The sequence below is a fragment of the Maylandia zebra genome, linkage group LG23 (assembly GCF_041146795.1).
Source record: "Maylandia zebra isolate NMK-2024a linkage group LG23, Mzebra_GT3a, whole genome shotgun sequence".
NCBI lineage: Eukaryota > Metazoa > Chordata > Actinopteri > Cichliformes > Cichlidae > Maylandia > Maylandia zebra.
The window spans coordinates 15,068,800-15,088,978 of NC_135188.1; the positions used below are offsets into that span (position 1 = coordinate 15,068,800).

The window sequence follows — 20,179 nt, forward strand, 5'->3', positions numbered from 1 at the left end:
GTGCAGCAGGAAACAGAGGCAGTATTTGTAATACTTGTTAGTTGATGTCTGCAACAGCCACAAAAGCTAACAGTGTTCAAAACAACTTAAAAGCTCTCCTGCAAGATAACAGAAGTATAGCACAAAGAGTCTCTAATTCCTAAAGTGGAATTCAGTGGTGGAAGCTACAGAACTTTTAAATACTTTCACTAATCTGTGTTTTACTTAATTGCTTTTCAAAGGCAAACTGGTTCATTTTTACACTGCTTTTACATAATGGGGATCCGTTGTGCTCATTTCCTCAAATTCATGTTTTTGTTCTTGGAGTCCTCTTGTTACGACCTCAGCTCACTGGGAGGAGGGGAGGAGGAGTGACTTTAAATAACAGAATGAAAAGGGTTAGAGTTAAGTACTTTATTTGGGTTTTGTAGGGAGGTGGTGGAGGCGGTGCAGTGCAGTGGAATAAAACGGTAAACAACAAAGGCATGGGTCAGACTTTTTATTTTAAATCACAGCTGCCCTGATTAACAGCATGTTACCAGGCACCAGACCAATGAAACTGGCAGCAGGTATAATTCATAAGGAGCAGACAGGTGAGGAAGGCAGGATGATGGGCATATCCCTCCTCTCGTGTTAGGGTCGGCACCGACCCATTTTAAATTTCAAATGCATAAAAAAATCACATACATTTGTTTATTGTATCAAGGCTTTTTGACTTTGTCAGGAACCTCTATTTCTACAAAATTAAATAAAAAAAAATATTTTCACTAAATTATAAAATGCCCTAGTTGAAATTATGACCTTTGTGTTGTTAGGGTCGGTTTCGACCCAGGTATAATATTATGAGTATAAAGCAATAATTAAAGCCAAAACTGAAATCATAAGTGCACTGTCAGCTAAAACACTTACAGCAAGCGCCTCTCCTAATCATATGAGCTTTAGGGGATTCTTATTTTGCATGTTTTTTGCAGTATACCTGCACAAAAACAAAACAAAATAAACACGGGCATGTGAGGTGAATTCACTATTTGAGTGGCCATTTGACTTCCAGAGTGCACATTTACAATTTGCAGCATACAAAAAATGAGAAGAAGATTCACAGTGAGCTAAGTTCTGGATCATATTTTTGGTGAAAATGAAGGAGAGGACACAGAGCAGCATAGCGATTCAGATGGGCAGGTTTCTAAGGAGGAAGACAATGTGGACTATCATCCAGAAGACACAGACACATCTGATCAGAGGTGGAGGTCGCTGGTGTTGAAGCTACTCCTGCTGAAAGATTCAAGTCCAAAAATGGTAAGATCTTTTGGAGCTCAGTACCTCATGATGTACATGGCAGGGCAGCTGCTGCAAATGTCATCAAAATGACCCCTGGAATCACAAGGTTTGCTCTGACCAAAGTCAGTGACATCAAGAGATGTTTTGATATTTATGCCATTGTCACTAGAAAGAATCATCATTACTATGATAAACCTTGAAGGAAAAAAAGTCAATGGCGACATGATGAGGAATACCTGGATGCTTTCATTGTTCTTGCTGGAGTGTACAGATGCTGCAATGAGGCCACTGATCGTCTATGGGATGCATCGACAGGCAGAAACATTTTCTGGGCAACGATGTCACTTCACACATTTGATATCATTTTGATTCAAGAGTCCTCAGATTTGACAACAGAGAGACCAGACCGAGGTCTGACAAACTTGCTCCCATCAGGGATGTCTGGGAGAGATGGGTGCAGCTTCTTCCACTGATGTTCATCCCAGGGCCAGTGACAGTGGATGAATGTCTTGTCCACTTTTTGAGGAAAATGCCCCTTCCGGCAATATATACCCAGTAAGCAAGGGAAAAACGGCAGAAAAATCTGGGAAGCCTGTGATGCAAAAACCAACTATGCCTGGAATGTACAGATTTTCACAGTCAAAGCTGCGAGTGGCACCCCTGAGAAGAAACAATGAAAATGTGTGGTCCTCCATATGACCACTGGACTGCAGGATCACAATATCAGCTGTGATATTTTATTTTATTTTTTACCAGATATGACCTTGGACAAGAACTTCACAAAGGAAACTGAGGTGAAGCTGTATCATTGGGAAGTGATAAAAAAGCCCACAATTACCCACGGCTATAACCAAAACAAAGGAGGAGAGGACTTTTTCTTTTTTTCAGTTTATATTAAAGGTCTACTGCTGAAAAAAAACAAACTTTTTTTGTCTTTTCTTGATGTAAATGTCTATGGGTCGAAATTGACCCGTAACACCATCGATGTCATTTTAGTTATTAATCTTAAAATGAAAAAAATCAATAAAACAGATTTATTTAAGAGATGTGTCCTATACCCCTCAGTAATACTCAGGTAACACAGAAACCTTTTATTTATTAATATGATTCTCTTGAGGTTAATTTTACAATTTTTTTTTAATTGAAATCGAGGGGTATAGTGACAAAAAAAGACCCAGAGGCCCACACCAAAAGTATTAAAACCAACATTTTCATGGATAAGGAAGCCTAACAAGGTAACCAAGAGATGAGAAACAAATTGGATGATAACTTATTGTTTTTAGTATATTTTATAGCTGATTTAATTCACGGGTCAAAACCGACCCGCTAACATAAGAGATGATAACAGAAAGCTAACACGAGAGGAAGGATATGCAAGCACCAGTCAGGAGCATGGGCCTGCACGTATTAGTTAGCATAAAAATACTGTTAAATTATTCAAGGGCAACAGAGTAAAGCAACCGCGGGCTGTTACACGGCTGCATGACTCAGAGTTCCTCAGTTCACCCTGTGCCTGAAAAGAGCTGTTTTAACTCCTCTCACTTTAAGTCTACCGTCCCTTTTAGCCTACGGCATGAATAGCAATTTGGTTCCTGATCTGATGTCCTACAAAGAACCTCTCAAACAAAAAAAATAAAAGAATCAATATGAGACTGCACTTTTAAAGTGAATCTCAAGGCAAATGATGAAACTGCTGCTGCTGTTCAGCTTGATTTTAGTGCAACAAGGTTAATTTAAACGTTCAACATTTTCTCATCAGTTGGGGGGGATGGATTTGATGTATTTGTACTGTCGCCTCAGTTTTGTTGCTATACTTACATTTCAGATGGAAATAAAGTAGAATCATAAAGTAAAGTTTTTGCATCTTTAAGGATTTTTTTTTTTTTTTTGCATACTGAGCACCTTTCATTTAATACTTTATGGAGTTTAAAAAAAAAAAACTTTACTGCCAGTCCTTATATTATGTTACTTACATACTTACCATGCATTCATTAGAAAGGCCCGTGTTAAAACATATCTCATTTTTGATCAATTAAATTTGGCATATTTGCTCTTGCGTGAACAGTTTAATGTTGTTGCTGTAAACACACTTTGTTTAATTGTGATCTGCAATGTAACAAACATCCAACAAAAGACTGATCAAATCAGTTGAGTAAAGAAAAAAAAACTTGACTGTTTGAGACCGATACTCTGAGAGTATACTGATGAGTTTTAATAAAGGAATTTTACTTTTCAGCTGTATTGAAAGTCAAATAAATGCATACATTTTTAATAAGCCTTAATGTTAGTACTATTGTCATCAATACTAGCAGCCAGCTGCAGTTTCCATGCATTACAAACATCTGCTGGGGTTTCCTGAGATGTCCACGCCCCTGTGGCTCACAGTATACATGCCTGCATGCTCTGGCAGAGGATCTAGGAAGGTTGGCGGTCAGAGGCAGAGGAGAAAAGGCGGCCACGCACATCATGATCGGAGACTTCATCGCTTGAAACCCGACAACTCAGATCTTCGAGTCCAGCTCGCATCTCAGAGAAGGTAAATATTTACCGTTAACACTGTCAGTGATGTTGAACCGACGCGATAGACGGATTTTCACTGTCCAAACGCGCAGCGGAGCTACAATAACGCAGTTATATTCGGCGGAGCGCCTCTCAAACTACAAGTTATCCCGATTACCGTTACTTTACGTCCCGGTTATATAAATAGGGTCTGAATATGCTACAGAGCAATCTGCCTACAGGAAAGTGGACATCACCGCTGTAAGAGAGCACCACTGAATCTCCACTAAAAACGTTTTAAGGTCGAACTGTAGCTCCCAACAGGATGAGTTATGGATGATTTGTGCGACTGCAAGATGAATCACAGTTCTTCCTACTGTGTGAGCACTTTTCCCGGCGCTTCCGTTTTACATTAAAGTCTAAAGACTTGAAAGTAGCTCCTTAGAAAAGAGAAATCCAGTCCCGCAGTGCGGGCGGGTTTTTTCCCCCCCATGTCCTTAATGAGACAGGACTTCTTGTATGCCTGTGGCTGGGTGTGTTCCAAACATGTCTGTTTTTGGATATCTGGGATTCAGACAAGTTTCCTGTCAGGAAGGGACAAGGATATGGCCTGGTCAGTTCAATTCAATGGCTGACTCATCCAGTACCAAGACAGTATTTTTCCTTTACCTAACACAGTGTAGGCTTCACAGAAGCCCTTTCAACCCTCCCCCCACCCCATTAAACTATGGAGGCCCTCAGGGTCTAGAAAAAAAAACAAACCCAAAACACCATAAAATTCAGTGCTTATGTAAAATAATTTATTAAGAAATTAGTTACATCAAATTACATGTTTTCAAATGATCATCAAATTACTTGTTATCAGCTGAGTTGAATTTACTTGTAAATACATTTGTTTAGGCCAAACTTTTTCTTTTAGGACAGCAGTGAAATTCATCCCTGAAATTCATATTATAAAATTAGGGATGTGCTGCTGGTTTTACACACATTCAGTTTGTTGTTTGCGGGGAATGATGTCATTGTGTTTCTGCACACACACATGCAGGTCCATCAGGGGTCTGTTCTTGGTCGATAACTCTTTAACTTTTACATACTCCCAGTTGGTGCTTTCATAAAGAATCCTAATATATTCTATCATACTTACACAGATGATACACAGTTGTACATGGTTTACTTTGATGATCTAACCTCTCTTCACAAATTAATGAGCTGAACTGATGACATTAATTGTTGGATGTCTCGAAACTTTTTAGAACTGAACACAGACCAGACGGTAATATTTGCTGGAGGTCCAAAAAAGTCAGACAGAAAATGTGTTCATATTTATCATCCCTTGCTCTGAAATACAGCGAGCAAGTCAGGAATCTGTTTTGGTGAATGGTCTTAGTTTTGACAGTCACTAGAACTGCTTTCTATCACTTTAAAAATATAGATCAAAAGTCAGAAGTTTCTTATCTCAAACTGACTCTGAGAAAGTTGTCCGTGCATTCGTATCAAGCACATTAGACTATTCTAACACTCTGTTTGCTGGATTATACATTTGTTAGTAGGATGACTTCAGCTTGTTCAGTATCCCGGAACCAGAGTCCTTACACGTAAACAGAAATTTAATAAGTTGCAGTCTTCAAAGTGACTTTATTGTGGCAAGATGGCAATAAAACAGCAATAAGATGGAATCAGTCTTCTACCAGTTTGCAGTCCAGCCAGAACGCCATGGATCTGAAACAGGAATTCTAAAACTCCTCCACAAATAGCAACATAGTATAAATGACAGTTTCATATTACGCTGACTCTAGAAGCTACTTACATGCAGTACTTGAGTAAATTTAGCATCTATTAAATTGTCAACATCATAAACTTCTTTATGAGTAGAAATGTGGCCAAACCAGAGTTAAAAATGTAGCTGCTAGAATTCTTTAAAGACAAATAAAAAAAAATGCAATAAACAAAATTCCATTGAGATGGATATCTCAAAACGCTGAAACTTACACTTATTTGCATTGTTATTTGGAGCTAAGTGAGAAAAAATAATTTTTGCTGTGTGACCTAACCAACCCTTTAAAGTCTGCCACGGTTTCGTATAAACATCTCCTGAAGAGCTTCTCTCACTCCTTCCTGTTGTTATGATTGTGAAATGGAAGAATCGATAAAGACACTCCAGGTGAAAAAACTTAATTGAACTATGAAAAACATGACGTCTCTAAAAGCTTCAGTCTTTTAGCAACATGTTCAAGAATACCTTACGGCTAAACTTATTAATAATGCAAGACAAGGTTTTATTGACCGTAGCTATTTACCACTGTGGAGCTGCATATGATCAAATGTTGCACTTTATAATCTGACGACTATTTAGATCGTTCAGTCAGTTTTACTACAGAAATCAGTGTGGAGAGTGTTTGTCACATGCCTCTTCAGTTTAAATGACAGTGTAACCAAGCTACTGCCAGACAGACACTGGAAACAGGATCCTGCAGCTGCAGTACTTTAAAGAAGGTGACCACATAATGACAGTGTGAGGGACTGCTCTTTTTCATGCTACTGGTTTTAACAAAATTAATCTTTAAATAGCCTGTAAAGAGATTAATAGCTCCAACAACTTGCTGTTGTGTATACAAGCTAAGTGCTGTGATTGGTTATGATCAGTTTTGTTAGTCATCGTGTTGCCAGGTGTGAACCGACTCTGCAAAACCAGTGGGCTTTTGGACTGTGAAATTCATGTCTAAACACTTGTCAGAATGAGTAATGTTTATAGTCCAATGTATAGAATGGCTCTTAATAAATTACATTTGAGATGGGCATTTGCACAATGTCAGAGTTCCACTTGAGATGAGGTTTGGGCAAAGAGAGAAAGTTCAGGGTTCAAAACTAGTCTATCTGGATTGTGGGAAGTAGGAAAATACAGGGTTTTGATTGTGAAATTCTGGACCAATACCATACCGGTATGGCCAATAGTTAACACTGGAAGCACAAAAGAAACTCATCTATATCCAGATACTTTTATTTAGTGGTTAATCTTCTTTTAGTGAATGCAGATTGTTTAAATTGGTAATTTTACTTCAGTATTTTTGTATTAAGCTAATGTGAAGTGTTAACATTGTTAATTGAAATGTTAGTCAAAGTATAATGACTTTGAAGGAAGCCTCCACACCCAGTTATGTTACCACAAATCCTTGACATTTAATGTTTCAGTCCCTTGATGTGGACCAAGTTTGTAGATTGCCTTGATTACCCCACAACGTTGGGCTGCAGTCCACATATTGTGTCCTTTAACAGTTTCTCCACCCTACTTTATGATGACATGAATGCCCAGGCCTGTGGGCTTGGTCCTGGAATATTGTTGAAAGCTTTGATATTTCAAGGCTAAAAAGAAAACAATGGAAAAATGGCTTGATATTTGGTAAAAATGTTTGGGAGCTTTAATGGAACCTAAGAAATGAACATTTTTGGCAGCTTTGAAAGGAAAGTAACTGCTTTGACTGATAAGCAAAAAGCAGAATACTCAAAAGCCAAATTAAAATGGTTAGCCAAACATTAAAGATGTGACAGAGTTCAAACAACAACAACAAAAGGGATGTAAGATGCATCATAAAAGTCACTGGTGGTGAGTGGCTTTAAAAAGGAATGCCCTGTGAATTTAATAATGTCATTGTTCTCTCTGAGGCTAATACATTTCCCAATTGTACTCTCTAAGAGTTATGTGGTGTTCTTTTCCATTGTTTTGTAACAGGCACCATGATTCCTGTGATGGAATTCCGGCAGTTTTCTGAACAGCAGACAGCGTTCAGAGTCCTGAAGCCGTGGTGGGATGTGTTCACTGACTATCTGTCTGTAATGATGCTCATGATTGGCGTCTTTGGATGTACTCTTCAGGTCAGTAAGACTGACTCACCGTGATGTATTTACTTGAAGAAAGAGACTAATGGAAGTGTAGCTAATACACAGTAACCCACAAGTTTGGATTCAAACATTCTGTTTATGTGATAAGAGAAGTTTTTCTACAGTTTTCTCATTAAATTTAACAATAATTAGACTCAGAGAAAGTCTATACTCTCCCAGATGGCAACATTACTGCTTTGCTTTCTGCTTTGGAACCAGCTCAAAAAAGCACTAATTATGTGCTTTTACAACCCAGCCTGTGTAAAGCAAGGGAGGCATTCAGCCCATCAGGAGTGTACCAGTGGAAACTTTAACCGCCCAGCCACTTTTAGTAAACAGAAGACTCCTAACTCCTGTGAGGCGCTACTTGACTTCACTCTCTGTGTGAAATAGGGACTTTTTTTTTAATGTTGAACAACTCTTTAGTGTAAATCCTGGAAATGATACCAAAACAGTTTAAGAAAAATGTTAACAGGAAATTTATCAGGCTGGAAGCTGCCATTGTTTCCCATTCTCACCATTACAGTGTTTGGACGTGATCTGATTGGTTGTAAATTGAGTGAACAATTCTTTTTGTAGCCAAGTTTAGTTTATAAGTCAGTTATGTAAACGTATTACGCTGCCTGACACAGAAATCTCGTCACTTACTGTATAGTTTGAGTTTTTAAAATTCTGCAGATCAATCAGTCAGTCTTCAGAGACTTTCACTGACTTGACTTTGCATTGCTGTCTGTGATATCTGCAGCGCAACTGCATTGCTTACTATAGTGATTAATTTTATGTCCTCACTTCTCACTAAAATGGGTCGAGAATCTGAGTTTTAAACAGGTAAACAGAGTCCACATAACATCTCCTCCTCTGAGCCCCATTTCCTGTCATTAGCATCTCTTAGTCAAGCAGCTGTTTTTCATTATTTACATTACAAGTAAACGCCTAAGGCATTTGTTTTTTACTGATGCCATTTGGTGGATAGCGCTCAGTGTGTTTACATGCAATCAGGTTACGTAGAGCACCCAAGTAAAGTTAATGAGAGAATGCTTTATATAGCACTGTAATAATGTGGTAACTTTTTGTGGCTTACTGAAATCCATGCACGGCTCTCTCTTAGTGAAAATGCACAAAGTAGCAAGGCTAAATGGTAGAAAAACAGAAATCAAAACAGCAGTGTATCTGGGATGTACTGGATTTTTTGTATCTGTGTCACAGGTGCAGTCAGAAGAGGGCTCTCCTTACAGTGCAAATGTGTCTGATTTTTGACAAATAGTTCAACCTTTAGCAGTCAATACTGACTCGTTTTGACCTCCTTATGTTATTCAAGCTAATGGAGTGAGTGTGGTGTTTTGATCAGACATCGATTCCTGTCTAATCAAAGATGGGAAATGCCATAAAGACTTTGCTTCTCTTTTTCTGGAGAAGCAGTGTTTATCCATGCGAACATTCAGACCAGTAACAGCCAGCAAAACATGGAAGATGCAGGGTAGCATTTTGTTATTTCACGTGATATGGGACATTCAGTTTGAGGAAAAGATCTATGATACTGAAGGCTTATCAGATCTGGAAAGCAATCACAGTGACCATTATGCTCTAAACTACTTAATTGCGTAATGTCTCCTGGGTTGAGGCAGTGCATGTTCTAATTCAACACATATTCCCTGCAAAAAAAATACTGTAATACTTGCTTCAGGACAAACATATGATGCTGTCTTAGGATCATATGTCCTTGAGTCGAGGGTTGGCACCACTATTTTATTTCTTGCATAAAATATTTTAACTCTTGAGAAATGTTTTCTTGCTCAGCCATTAAAACTACCGAGTTTAGGTTTGCATAGGTTATAAAAGATCATGGTTTAGGTTACAACAGACCCAATAGGCAGTTTGACAACTGTAGCCACCCTATGATTAATCCTCCGTTTCCGGGGTTACCAGTTTTGGCCCTATGGCTGGTTTGCTGAAACCTGCAAGGATATAAATGTCAAAATGTGCTCATTATAAATGTTCTTGTGAATTATTTTCGGGAAAGCAAATTACCCTTGAAACGTAACTGAGAAACAATTTAGCACTTTAAGCCACAAAGGCTTGTTGCTCATTGATTGTACCTGACGGTTGATTGCTAGGGGACATTCTAGTGTTCTAATGGTATTTATCACACGTCAATCAGCAGTGTCCTTTGCTTTCATTGGTAGTTCCTTCAAAGGCTCACCTTTAAGTTAACAAAAGCTTAACTGTGGACCCTTCATTGCATGAAATCTGAAAAACACTCATTTCTGTGTCTGACTGAGCCTTATTATGCATTTCTTCTTTCTAATATATATATATATATTTTTTTATTTCATTTTAGGTAATGCACGATAAAATTATATGCCTTCCTCAGAGAATATCATTGCCTTCAGACAACAGCAGTGAAGTAGGGTTGAAGTCACCATTACATCTGCAGTCCAACACCTCAACTGTACCAACAGGCCTGAAGACCAATCTAGATCTTCAACAGTACAGTTTCATCAACCAAATGTGCTATGAGAATGCCTTGCATTGGTATGCCAAATACTTTCCCTATTTGGTGCTCATGCACACTTTAGTTTTCATGGTGTGTAGCAACTTCTGGTTCAAATTCCCTGGCTCAAGCTCTAAAATAGAGCATTTTATCTCTATGCTTGGCAAGTGCTTCGACTCTCCCTGGACCACACGAGCTTTGTCGGAAGTGTCTGGAGAAAATCCAGAAGAACAGGATCATAAAAAGGGCACCGCTTCTAGGTCTAACATTCCTATGTCTCCGGGGGAAGGCAGCCTCGAGAAGACGCAGTCCCTGCGTTCTATTGCCGAAAAGATTGTTGTTGACCAGCCATCAGCAAGTGTTCTTGATAAAAAGGAGGGTGAACAAGCTAAAGCTCTGTTCGAAAAGGTGAAGAAGTTCCGTTTGCATGTTGAGGAAGGAGATATCCTTTACCTCATGTATGTTTGCCAGACTGTATTCAAGGTGTTTAAATTCCTTGTGATCATTGCTTATAACAGCGCTCTAGTAAATAACGTAAATAACACAGTACGTTGCAACGGTATCGAGGAGATCCAGAACATGACAGGCTACAAAGTCTTTGAATGCAATCACACCATGGCTCATCTCTTTTCTAAGTTGTCTTGCTGTTACCTGTTCTTGGTGTCTGTCTATGGATTAACAAGCCTCTACACCTCCTACTGGTTGTTTTACCGCTCACTGAAAGAATACTCATTCGAGTATGTGCGACAGGAAACGGGCATCAGTGACATCCCAGATGTCAAGAATGACTTTGCTTTCATGCTTCACATGATTGATCAGTATGACCCACTGTATTCCAAACGATTTGCAGTTTTTCTCTCCGAAGTCAGTGAGAACAAACTGAAACAGCTCAGTCTCAACCATGAGTGGACTGCAGAGAAACTGCGTCAGAGACTCCAGACCAACTCCAACAACAAACTTGAACTACAGCTGTTCATGTTCTCTGGTTTACCCGACACTGTCTTTGAACTGACAGAGCTGCAGTCACTCAAGCTGGAACTAATCAACAATGTCACCATCCCTGCCTCAATCTCACAGCTGCAAGATCTTCAGGAGCTGTCTCTTTACCAGTGCTCTTTAAAGTTGCACACAACTGCTACGTCCTTCCTCAAAGAGAACCTGAAAGTGCTTCGTGTGAAGTTCGATGACAACAGAGAACTTCCAAACTGGATGTATGGCCTGCGAAATTTAGAGGAGCTCTATCTTACTGGGTCCCTCAGCTCTGATGCCTCCAAGAATATAGTTCTTGAGTCTCTGCGGGAAATGAAGTGTCTCAAAATACTCTCCCTTAAGAGCAGCTTAACCAAGATACCCCAGTCGATTGTGGATGTTTCCAGCCATCTGCAGCAACTCTATTTACACAACGATGGCACTAAGCTAGTAATGCTCAACAACCTGAAAAAGATGACCAATCTAATAGAGCTGGAGCTAGTACGCTGTGATCTGGAGCGCATTCCGCATGCAGTCTTTAGCCTAACAAGTCTGCAAAAGCTTGACCTGAAAGAGAATAACCTTCGTTCGATAGAGGAAATTGTCAGCTTCCAGCATCTGCGGAAGCTCACTTGCCTCAAACTCTGGTACAACAGCATCATGTACATCCCAGAGCATATCAAAAAACTCGGCAGCTTAGAGCACCTCTACTTCAGCCACAACAAGATTGAGATATTGCCCTCACACCTGTTCTTGTGCAACAAGCTGCGCTACCTGGACCTATCCAACAATGACATCCGTTTCATTCCTCCAGAAATCGGAGTTCTTCAGAGCCTGCAGTACCTTTCTGTCTCTTGCAACAAAATTGAAAATCTACCAGATGAACTGTTCTTTTGCAAAAAGCTGAAAACGCTAAAGCTTGGCAAGAACTCGCTGTCCAAACTCTCGCCAAAAATATCCTATCTAGCTCTTCTGACCTACCTGGAGCTCAAAGGCAACCACTTTGAGTTCCTGCCACAGGAGCTTGCTTTCTGTCGCGCTTTGAAGCGCAGTGGCCTTATAGTTGAGGAGACACTGTTTGAAACTCTGCCTTCAGATGTCAGGGATCAAATGAAGGCTGAGTGAGATGCCTTACTGTAGCCGTAGTGCCTGCTGTTTGTTCTGTCTATCAATTCAGAGCATTTGTTTAATATGAAGTCATTGTTATATTTAAGCATTATAAACATGCTAGAGATATCTTTTTGTTCTTTTGTTTTATTAACTGAAGGAAAATGACATATTCATCTATTGTCACATTGAGTGTGGCTGCTGCAGGGACACTTTATACGGCCACTACTCAATCTTAAAGAGAGAGTTCCGCGTTATGAGAAAGTGTTCCTTTTCTTTCTAAAAGTTTTAAGAAAAGTTTTATTTTAGTCTCACATCTGTCTATTAATCAGTAGTCACTGATACAGCCAGGTCAGCTCTTTCTCCCTGAAGTCTCTGATAAAATAACTCTCTGCTGCCTCTAGCTTTATATACATAAAGTGATATTGATTTTTCTCTTTTATCTGTGGAGAAGGAAGAAGCTTATTTCCCATATTGTTAAAGCCTTTCTGCAAAGCCTATTTCCAGTCACTGCGTCATGACTGAATGTAAATCTTCACATTCATGACCACACATTTATGTGTAGGCCAGTAGCCTTAGGCTGTACTGTATATATTTAGATCTAAGAGACTGTTACTTCACATGGATCACAGGAAAAGAGGAAAGTTCTTATGGAATATACATAGAATCTAGAAACTTAGAATGAAACTAGAATTAAACAGTTCTCTATTGTAGGAAGCTGTCATTTTAAAGTGCATTAAAAGCCTGAAGGATGATGTCACACTGGTCTTTGTCTTTGTCTCTAAGTGTGAGCAAAAAATATGCAGCGTAAGAAATATGCATTTTCATGAACAGTATTTTTATGTCATTGACCAATAAAATTTGAGTTTTTAAAAAAATGTCATTTGGAATTTTTAAATGTCAGAATATTGCAAATAAAATGCAATACAGTTTTGATTTTATTGGTTTACTGACCAGTGATGCAAAATCTAAAGCGTCTAAAAGAGGAAACAGCACAAAGGACAATGTCCTGTATTCAACTGTGTTGTTGGATGAAGCATCACCTGCTGGCTGTTGAGGATTAATAACTGTAAAGAAGATTATTATTGAAATTGCACAGGGCCTCGGATAAAAAAAATATGTATTTGGTATGAAGTGTCTACAAAATAATTTCGATGGTTATCTCGGAAAAACATCCAAGCTCAGTAAGATTTTTTAAAGTAATGTTATTTGATTCAGCAATTATGAAAATGCTTTGCATCTACAAAAAAAGGAAAATGAAAGAAATCTTATCTCACAGTTATCACATGGTATTTAGTAATTACAAGCCCATGAAATCTTCTACCCATAAATTGTAAGCTGTAATTACAAGATGTGGTCACGTTTTTTCCTTTTGGTGAATGCAATGTGCCTTTGTAAACAAAGGGGGCTTGGTTGCAGCTGTCAGTAAAGATTTTTTTATTAATTAAAAGGTGTAATAAAAAAGGGCTCGCATGTTCCCGTTTGAAAGTGAAGGCTGACAATCAGAAAATTGAGTGTTTTCTTGCACTTTTCTGGTAAACCAGTTTTAAATGTGGCATTTGCACTTTTGCCACGGTCCCTAACTTCAGTGGGTCATCCTGCACTTGCTGTCAATTGAAACAAGGGCTTCAAAACGCTCTGTGCCGTCGTATCAGGTCCTGATGTGGAACAGAAAACATGCGCAATATTAGGGAAGATTTCACCTGCGCATAAAAAATGCACAGTTTCGCGGACCTGGTGCAAAGTCCTGAGGTGGTCCGGCCCCGGTGAACGAGCATATCAAACAAACGGTGTTCACCTCCAGCAGCTGGTGCTGCCGTGCCGGGCTGTTTCGCCCAGTCAGAGGCAGAGGACCGTACCATCTGAAGCCGAGTAGGGGTAGTCAGATAAGCTGCTTACAGCTCTGCCGGCAGGCCCACGGTTGAACTAGTGCGAAGAATGGACGGATTCATCTCATCAGGGAAACATGGCAAGTGAGAAGAGGCGTTGTTCGGTACTGCTGGCATCCGCAAAACCGGATCAGACTCCCTGAAGGTGAGTATGCGGCTGTTTTGAGTGTAAATCATCTAAGGTCTTTAAATGTAGCCGCAGTGCGTTGGCTCAATAACGTTAGCAGGCTGTATGGTGTTATAAAATTTAGTGGAGCTGGACAGAGAATTAAACCTGCACGGAGTGTACTGTTTTAATGTGAAGGTGATTTTCTGCAGCCGAAGATTTTTTGTGCTGCGTTTAAAGGCGTCACGTACATCCCCCACCCCTTGTTTTGAGTGCATGGATGCGTCTTGCTGCTGGAGCCGGTCTCAGCCTGCTCTGCAGCCCCATGGAAAACAGTGACCTTCATGCTTTAACCACAACAGATTTATTCGTAGGGGTAAACGATTATATTTAGTTTTTTTTTTTCTTTAAATAGCAACACCGAAGCAGCTGTTTGTGTATCACGTGTTTTCAGTGCTCAAACAGTATTCAGCATGTTGAGCCTCTCTAGAGCCACTATGACAGTGTCACGGAGTAAAGTGCAGAGAAAACCAGGCACAGAAAAGAGACGCAATAGATGCTTAGGATTTACAGCTGCTCTGCAGACAGCACCGTTTGTTTTGCACACTGACATCTCAGATCATGTGTCAGTTCAAGTGTTGGCTCCTCTCTAAAGCTACAATCCCAAGAGGCTGTCTTCTCTGAGTCTGCTCTAAATGTTCCTGAGAAATGTAGCTGTAGCTGAAATTTGAGACAGGGATACTAGCTGTGCATTTTTTCACTAAACCCCTAATGGATCCAGCTTTACGAGAATAAATGTGATTGCAGTGGAGTCAATTTAATGTAAGTGAACAAAAGGCAGGATTAACGGTTAGAAGGTTGCGCTTGGACCAGTTAAATTGCAATTGTCCATTACAGCGTGACATCTACAACATGTCACCTCCCCAATTTCTTTAATTCTTTAAGTCGGGGAATGCTTTTACAGAGTACCATTGGGATGAGGATATCTGTAAACAGCTTACAAGGTACATCTAAGACTCCTTCATGTGTGGGTTTATTATGGACCGAGACATTATGTGAAAACAATTCAGTACAAAAACATCAACTGTTATATAATTCTATGCACATTTTCTTACTAAAGTTGTTTTCTGTTGCAGGAATGTTCACGCTCACAGAAGTAGCCTCCCTGAATGACATCCAGCCAACTTACAGAATACTGAAGCCATGGTGGGATGTCTTCATGGATTATCTTGGTATTGTCATGTTGATGTTGGCCATATTTTCTGGAACGATGCAGTTAACTAAGGACCAAGTGGTTTGTCTTCCCATTCTGGAGCAAACTCCAGAGCGGTCCGGGGGTTTCTTGGAACCTGAAGCACCAGAGCCAACCAATGGCTTTTGGAACAAAGAGAGTGCCATTGGGGAGCAAGCTGCTCCTCTCATGGCTAAAAGGCCTCCCGATAGCGTCACGCCTACCATTCACTTCACACAGCCAGCTACCATCGGACAGCCCTATCCTACAGGCGTCAGGACCAAGCTGGATTTTCAGCAGTATGTTTTTGTCAACCAGATGTGCTACCATGTCGCCCTACCTTGGTATTCAAAATATTTCCCATACCTTGCCCTAATTCACACTATTGTGTTGATGGTCAGTAGCAACTTCTGGTTCAAATACCCCAAAACAAGCTCAAAAGTAGAACATTTTGTTTCCATACTGGGAAAGTGTTTTGAATCACCTTGGACTACCAAAGCTCTGTCTGAGACTGCGTGCGAGGATTCGTCAGAGAACAAGCAGAGGCTGGCCAGGGCCTCCTCTCTCCTGAAACATCTGTCCACAAGTAGCGAGGAGGGAAGTCCGAACCAGTCCGCTCCGGTGCTGACTAAATCTGGGGTTACCTTTTCTGCTGAAAAGCTTGTAAGTGAAATTCCCTCCATGACTATACTGGACAAGAAAGATGGCGAGCAAGCGAAGGCCCTGTTTGAGAAAGTTCGGAAATTCCGTGCTCATGTGGAAGACAGTGATTTGATTTATAGACTCTATGCCATACAGACAGTTATCAAAACTGTGAAATTTATTCTGATCCTGTGCTACACAATGACGTTTGTTGCTTATATAGATTTTGACCATGTGTGTGAGCCTGAAATAAAGCATTTGACTGGATATACCAAGTTCCATTGTACACATAACATGGCATTTATGTTAAACAAGCTCCTTGTTAGTTATATTGCTCTCATATGCGTTTATGGCGTGATCTGCATATACACACTGTTCTGGCTTTTTCGGCGACCACTCAAAGAGTATTCCTTTGAAAAGGTCAGAGAGGAGAGCAGCTTCAGTGACATTCCTGATGTTAAAAATGACTTTGCATTCCTCCTCCACATGGTTGATCAATACGACCAGCTGTATTCAAAGCGTTTTGGGGTTTTTCTCTCTGAGGTGAGTGAGAATAAACTTCGCGAAATCAGCCTGAACCATGAATGGACCTTTGACAAGTTACGCCAGCATGTGACGCGCAATCCTCAAGATAAGTTGGAACTTCATCTTTTCATGCTATCTGGAGTTCCGGATGCTGTGTTTGATCTCACTGACTTGGAAATTCTGAAACTAGAATTAATCCCAGAAGCCAAAATAACAGCGAAGATCTCACAAATGATAAACCTTCAGGACCTGCACTTCTACCACTGTCCTGCCAAAGTTGAGCAGACAGCTTTCATTTTCCTTCGTGATCACCTCCGATGCCTTCATGTCAAATTCACAGATGTTGCAGAGATTCCTAGCTGGGTATACATGTTGAAAAATTTAAGGGAACTCTATTTGGTGGGTAACCTGAACTCCGAAAACAACAAACTGATTGGACTTGAGTCTCTGCGAGATCTCAGGCACCTAAAGATTCTGCACCTCAAAAGCAACCTGACAAAGATCCCTACAAACATAACCGATCTGTCACCACATCTGTTAAAGTTGGTTATTCATAATGATGGTACAAAGCTCTTAGTGCTGAACAGTTTGAAGAAAATGATGAACCTTGCAGAACTGGAACTGCATAACTGTGAACTGGAACGAATCCCTCACGCCATCTTCAGTTTGAACAACCTTCAGGAACTTGATCTCAAATCCAACAACATTCGCACCATTGAAGAGGTCATCAGCTTTCAGCACCTGAAAAGACTAACGTGTCTCAAACTTTGGCACAATAAGATCATCACTATTCCACTGTCAATCAGCCATGTTAAAAACCTGGAGTCGCTCTATCTCTCACACAACAAGCTGGAATCTCTGCCTTCACCATTATTCACACTTCTCAAGTTGCGGCACCTCGATGTTAGCCATAATTCTATAGTGGTAATCCCACCAGAGGTGGGCTTTCTCCAGAACCTCCTATACTTTGCCATTACCGGTAACAAAGTCGAGGCACTTCCCAAGCAACTGTTCAAATGCACCAAACTAAGGACTTTATGCTTTGGCCACAACTGTATCTCCTCTGTTCCAGAGAAAATTGGCCAACTTTCTCAGCTCACACATCTGGAATTGAAGGGAAACTGTCTGGAGCGTCTCCCAGCTCAGCTCGGTCAGTGTTCCCTCCTTCGCAGGAGCTGCCTGATTGTGGAGGATCATCTCTTTGACTCACTTCCAATTGAAGTAAAAGAGAGCATCAATCAGGAAACCAGTGTTTCTTTTGCTAATGGATGTAAATGTTTAAGTGATGGACGGTAGTTACATCCTATATGACATCAAATGTTGGCCATTTTCTCTCAAGTCTTTGTTTTTTAAGTGCATTAGTGCTAGAAAACAGCTAGTGCACATGTTGGGCTTTTAGGGTTATACACAGTAAACATAGCAAATACAGGGTTGGTACCACTGGAAATGTCATGGCTTGTGTCTTGTCTTGATTTTTTCCCCTTTCCTTTTATTTTTAGTTACTGTAAATGCATAGCAGCACCTCAAACACCTTATACTTCTTAATCATAGTATTCACAAACATCTATAGTAGATTAATGGGAAAAAATATATTATTGAAAGTGTACCCCTTTTACTGCTGTGACTTAATTTGTTAGTTTTTTTAAGATTAACTTTATTATGAGTATTTTGTGTAAAGAGTGAGATTAAAAGGATTGATGCCTGCATGTATCTCCAGCCAGATCTGACAATGAAGTATAAAGCTGCAACCTGGAGATGATTAGCTTAGCGTAGCTTAGCAAAAAGATTGGAAAAATGGGGAAACCGCTACAATCTGTGAACTGACCATGAAATTAAATCCATGCATATTTAAAGTTAAATAAGTAGCATACAGTATTCAGCTTGTTTGTTGAACAAAATAAAGTGGTTTCTCTGTATTTTTAATCTTTAATGTTGAGCTCAGCTAACTGTAGCTCTATATTTAGCATGAATACGTTCTATCAATCTTTTCATGTAACTCTCACAAAAAAAGTATTATTTCTCAAAAATGGCAGCACTTTAATCAGATAACGTTAGTTTCTTTGTTTTTGTGTGTGCCTTATTTATTTTCTGTTGTTTTTGCTGTTTTCCCTTTTAACAAACATTTTATATTTAATACTTAAAGTTAACAGAAGCATCTCTTTCCAGAAGCAATGTTGTCATTTTCCTGGATAATAAACAGAGCTCACTGGTTTTACTGTTTTTATCAAGCACTTTATCTCTACTTTCAAATCGAATCTGTATGAGCGATAACAGGGTGCCGTTTATGGGAAGTGGCATCGCTTTTTGGATTTTTTTCAATGCATTTCAGTTACAATTACAGAGATGTGCTTAAAACTACAAAACCAAATCTATCATGGAGACTGTAAATGAGGATGTGATTTGAATCCTTTAAAAATCTCAACTTCATCTATATTGTTATTATAAACATTTCAAAACTGTTAGTGTCAGGAACCTCACTTCTCATGCACAACAAGCTGAGTCTTTACCTTCACTGTTATTCACCCTCCTCATGTACTACCACTAACCAATAAACCACAATTAACTGTATATTCTCATTAAGCGTATTCCACCTTCTTTAGGCTTATCGTGCATTTTGAAGATGTACACCTATATGTTGAAATTTCCATTAACCTCTTTTGCTACTGCTTCAGTCTTTAATCTTTTTTTTCTTTTTTAATCAATAGACACCATATTCCTTTCAGCCAAATCACAAAGATGCTTTGTTTAATTATTGTTTTTACTTTAACTGTTATGTCTAGTTATGTTGTACTGTTCTGATCAGTATATTTCTCATGTATTTTTTGTGTACTTACATTGTGTTTTCTGTGTTTTTCTGCACAGCACTTTGTAAACCTGTTTCTAAAATGCGCTATGTTACATAATAAAGGAATGCTATACAGTTATTATTGCTATTATGAAATGCTAGAAATTATAATAAAATTGCACTGCAATACTTTTATGCACAAAAATGTGAAATTATTCTGTATATTTGTGTTGTGAAAGCCTTGATGTCTCATATCTCACTGTTCTTTTTGTTTGTTTGTTCTTTGCTTAGCCAGAACAGGTTTTTCTCCTCATCCACCAGTAAGAAAACTGCTGACATGTTGTTTTACCAGACACCTGCACACACCTGGGCTACATGAAAAAAATGCAACAGTCACATTTTACCTGACAACCTTCTGCTTTTTAACAGAGTTTCTGTTAAAACCAGTAATGCCTATGTACTACATCAGGGGTGGGCAACTCCAGGCCTCGAGGGCCGGTGTCCCTGCAAGTTTTATATGTGTCCTTGAACCAACACAGCTGATTTAAATGGCTAATTTTGCTCCTCAACATGTCCTGAAGTTCTCCAGAGGCCTGGTAACGAACTAATCATGTGATTCAGGTGTGTTGACACAAGGTGAGAACTAAAACCTGCAGGACACCGGCCCTCGAGGCCTGGAATTGGCCACCCCTGTACTACATTCATCACCAGTTTATTGCAGGGTCAACACAGAAAGAGTCTCACACATTCAAATTCATACCTACAGCCCATTTAGAATGAGCATTTAACCTAATAGACATAT

General features: G+C 39.6%; 2 protein-coding genes across 3 annotated transcripts; both read left to right on the plus strand.

Annotated features, from left to right (window-relative positions):
• Positions 1 to 3,619: 3,619 nt before the first annotated feature.
• Positions 3,620 to 12,959, plus strand: lrrc8c (leucine rich repeat containing 8 VRAC subunit C). Its single transcript, XM_024798748.2, has 3 exons — positions 3,620 to 3,793; positions 7,484 to 7,626; positions 9,971 to 12,959. The coding sequence occupies exons 2-3, from the start codon at positions 7,489 to 7,491 to the stop codon at positions 12,215 to 12,217; spliced, it is 2,385 nt and encodes a 794-aa protein (XP_024654516.1). The 5' UTR covers positions 3,620 to 3,793; positions 7,484 to 7,488; the 3' UTR covers positions 12,218 to 12,959.
• Positions 12,960 to 13,063: 104 nt separating this feature from the next.
• Positions 13,064 to 19,566, plus strand: lrrc8db (leucine rich repeat containing 8 VRAC subunit Db). Of its 2 annotated transcripts, none has more exons than XM_024798747.2 (2): positions 13,064 to 14,233; positions 15,331 to 19,566. In XM_024798747.2, exon 2 carries the CDS (start codon positions 15,333 to 15,335, stop codon positions 17,886 to 17,888), a length of 2,556 nt encoding a protein of 851 aa, XP_024654515.1. In that variant the 5' UTR covers positions 13,064 to 14,233; positions 15,331 to 15,332; the 3' UTR covers positions 17,889 to 19,566. The 2 variants fall into 2 exon arrangements, with proteins under 2 accessions (XP_024654515.1, XP_076736135.1); XM_076880020.1 differs by lacking the exon at positions 13,064 to 14,233 and adding an exon at positions 14,476 to 15,198.
• Positions 19,567 to 20,179: the final 613 nt, after the last annotated feature.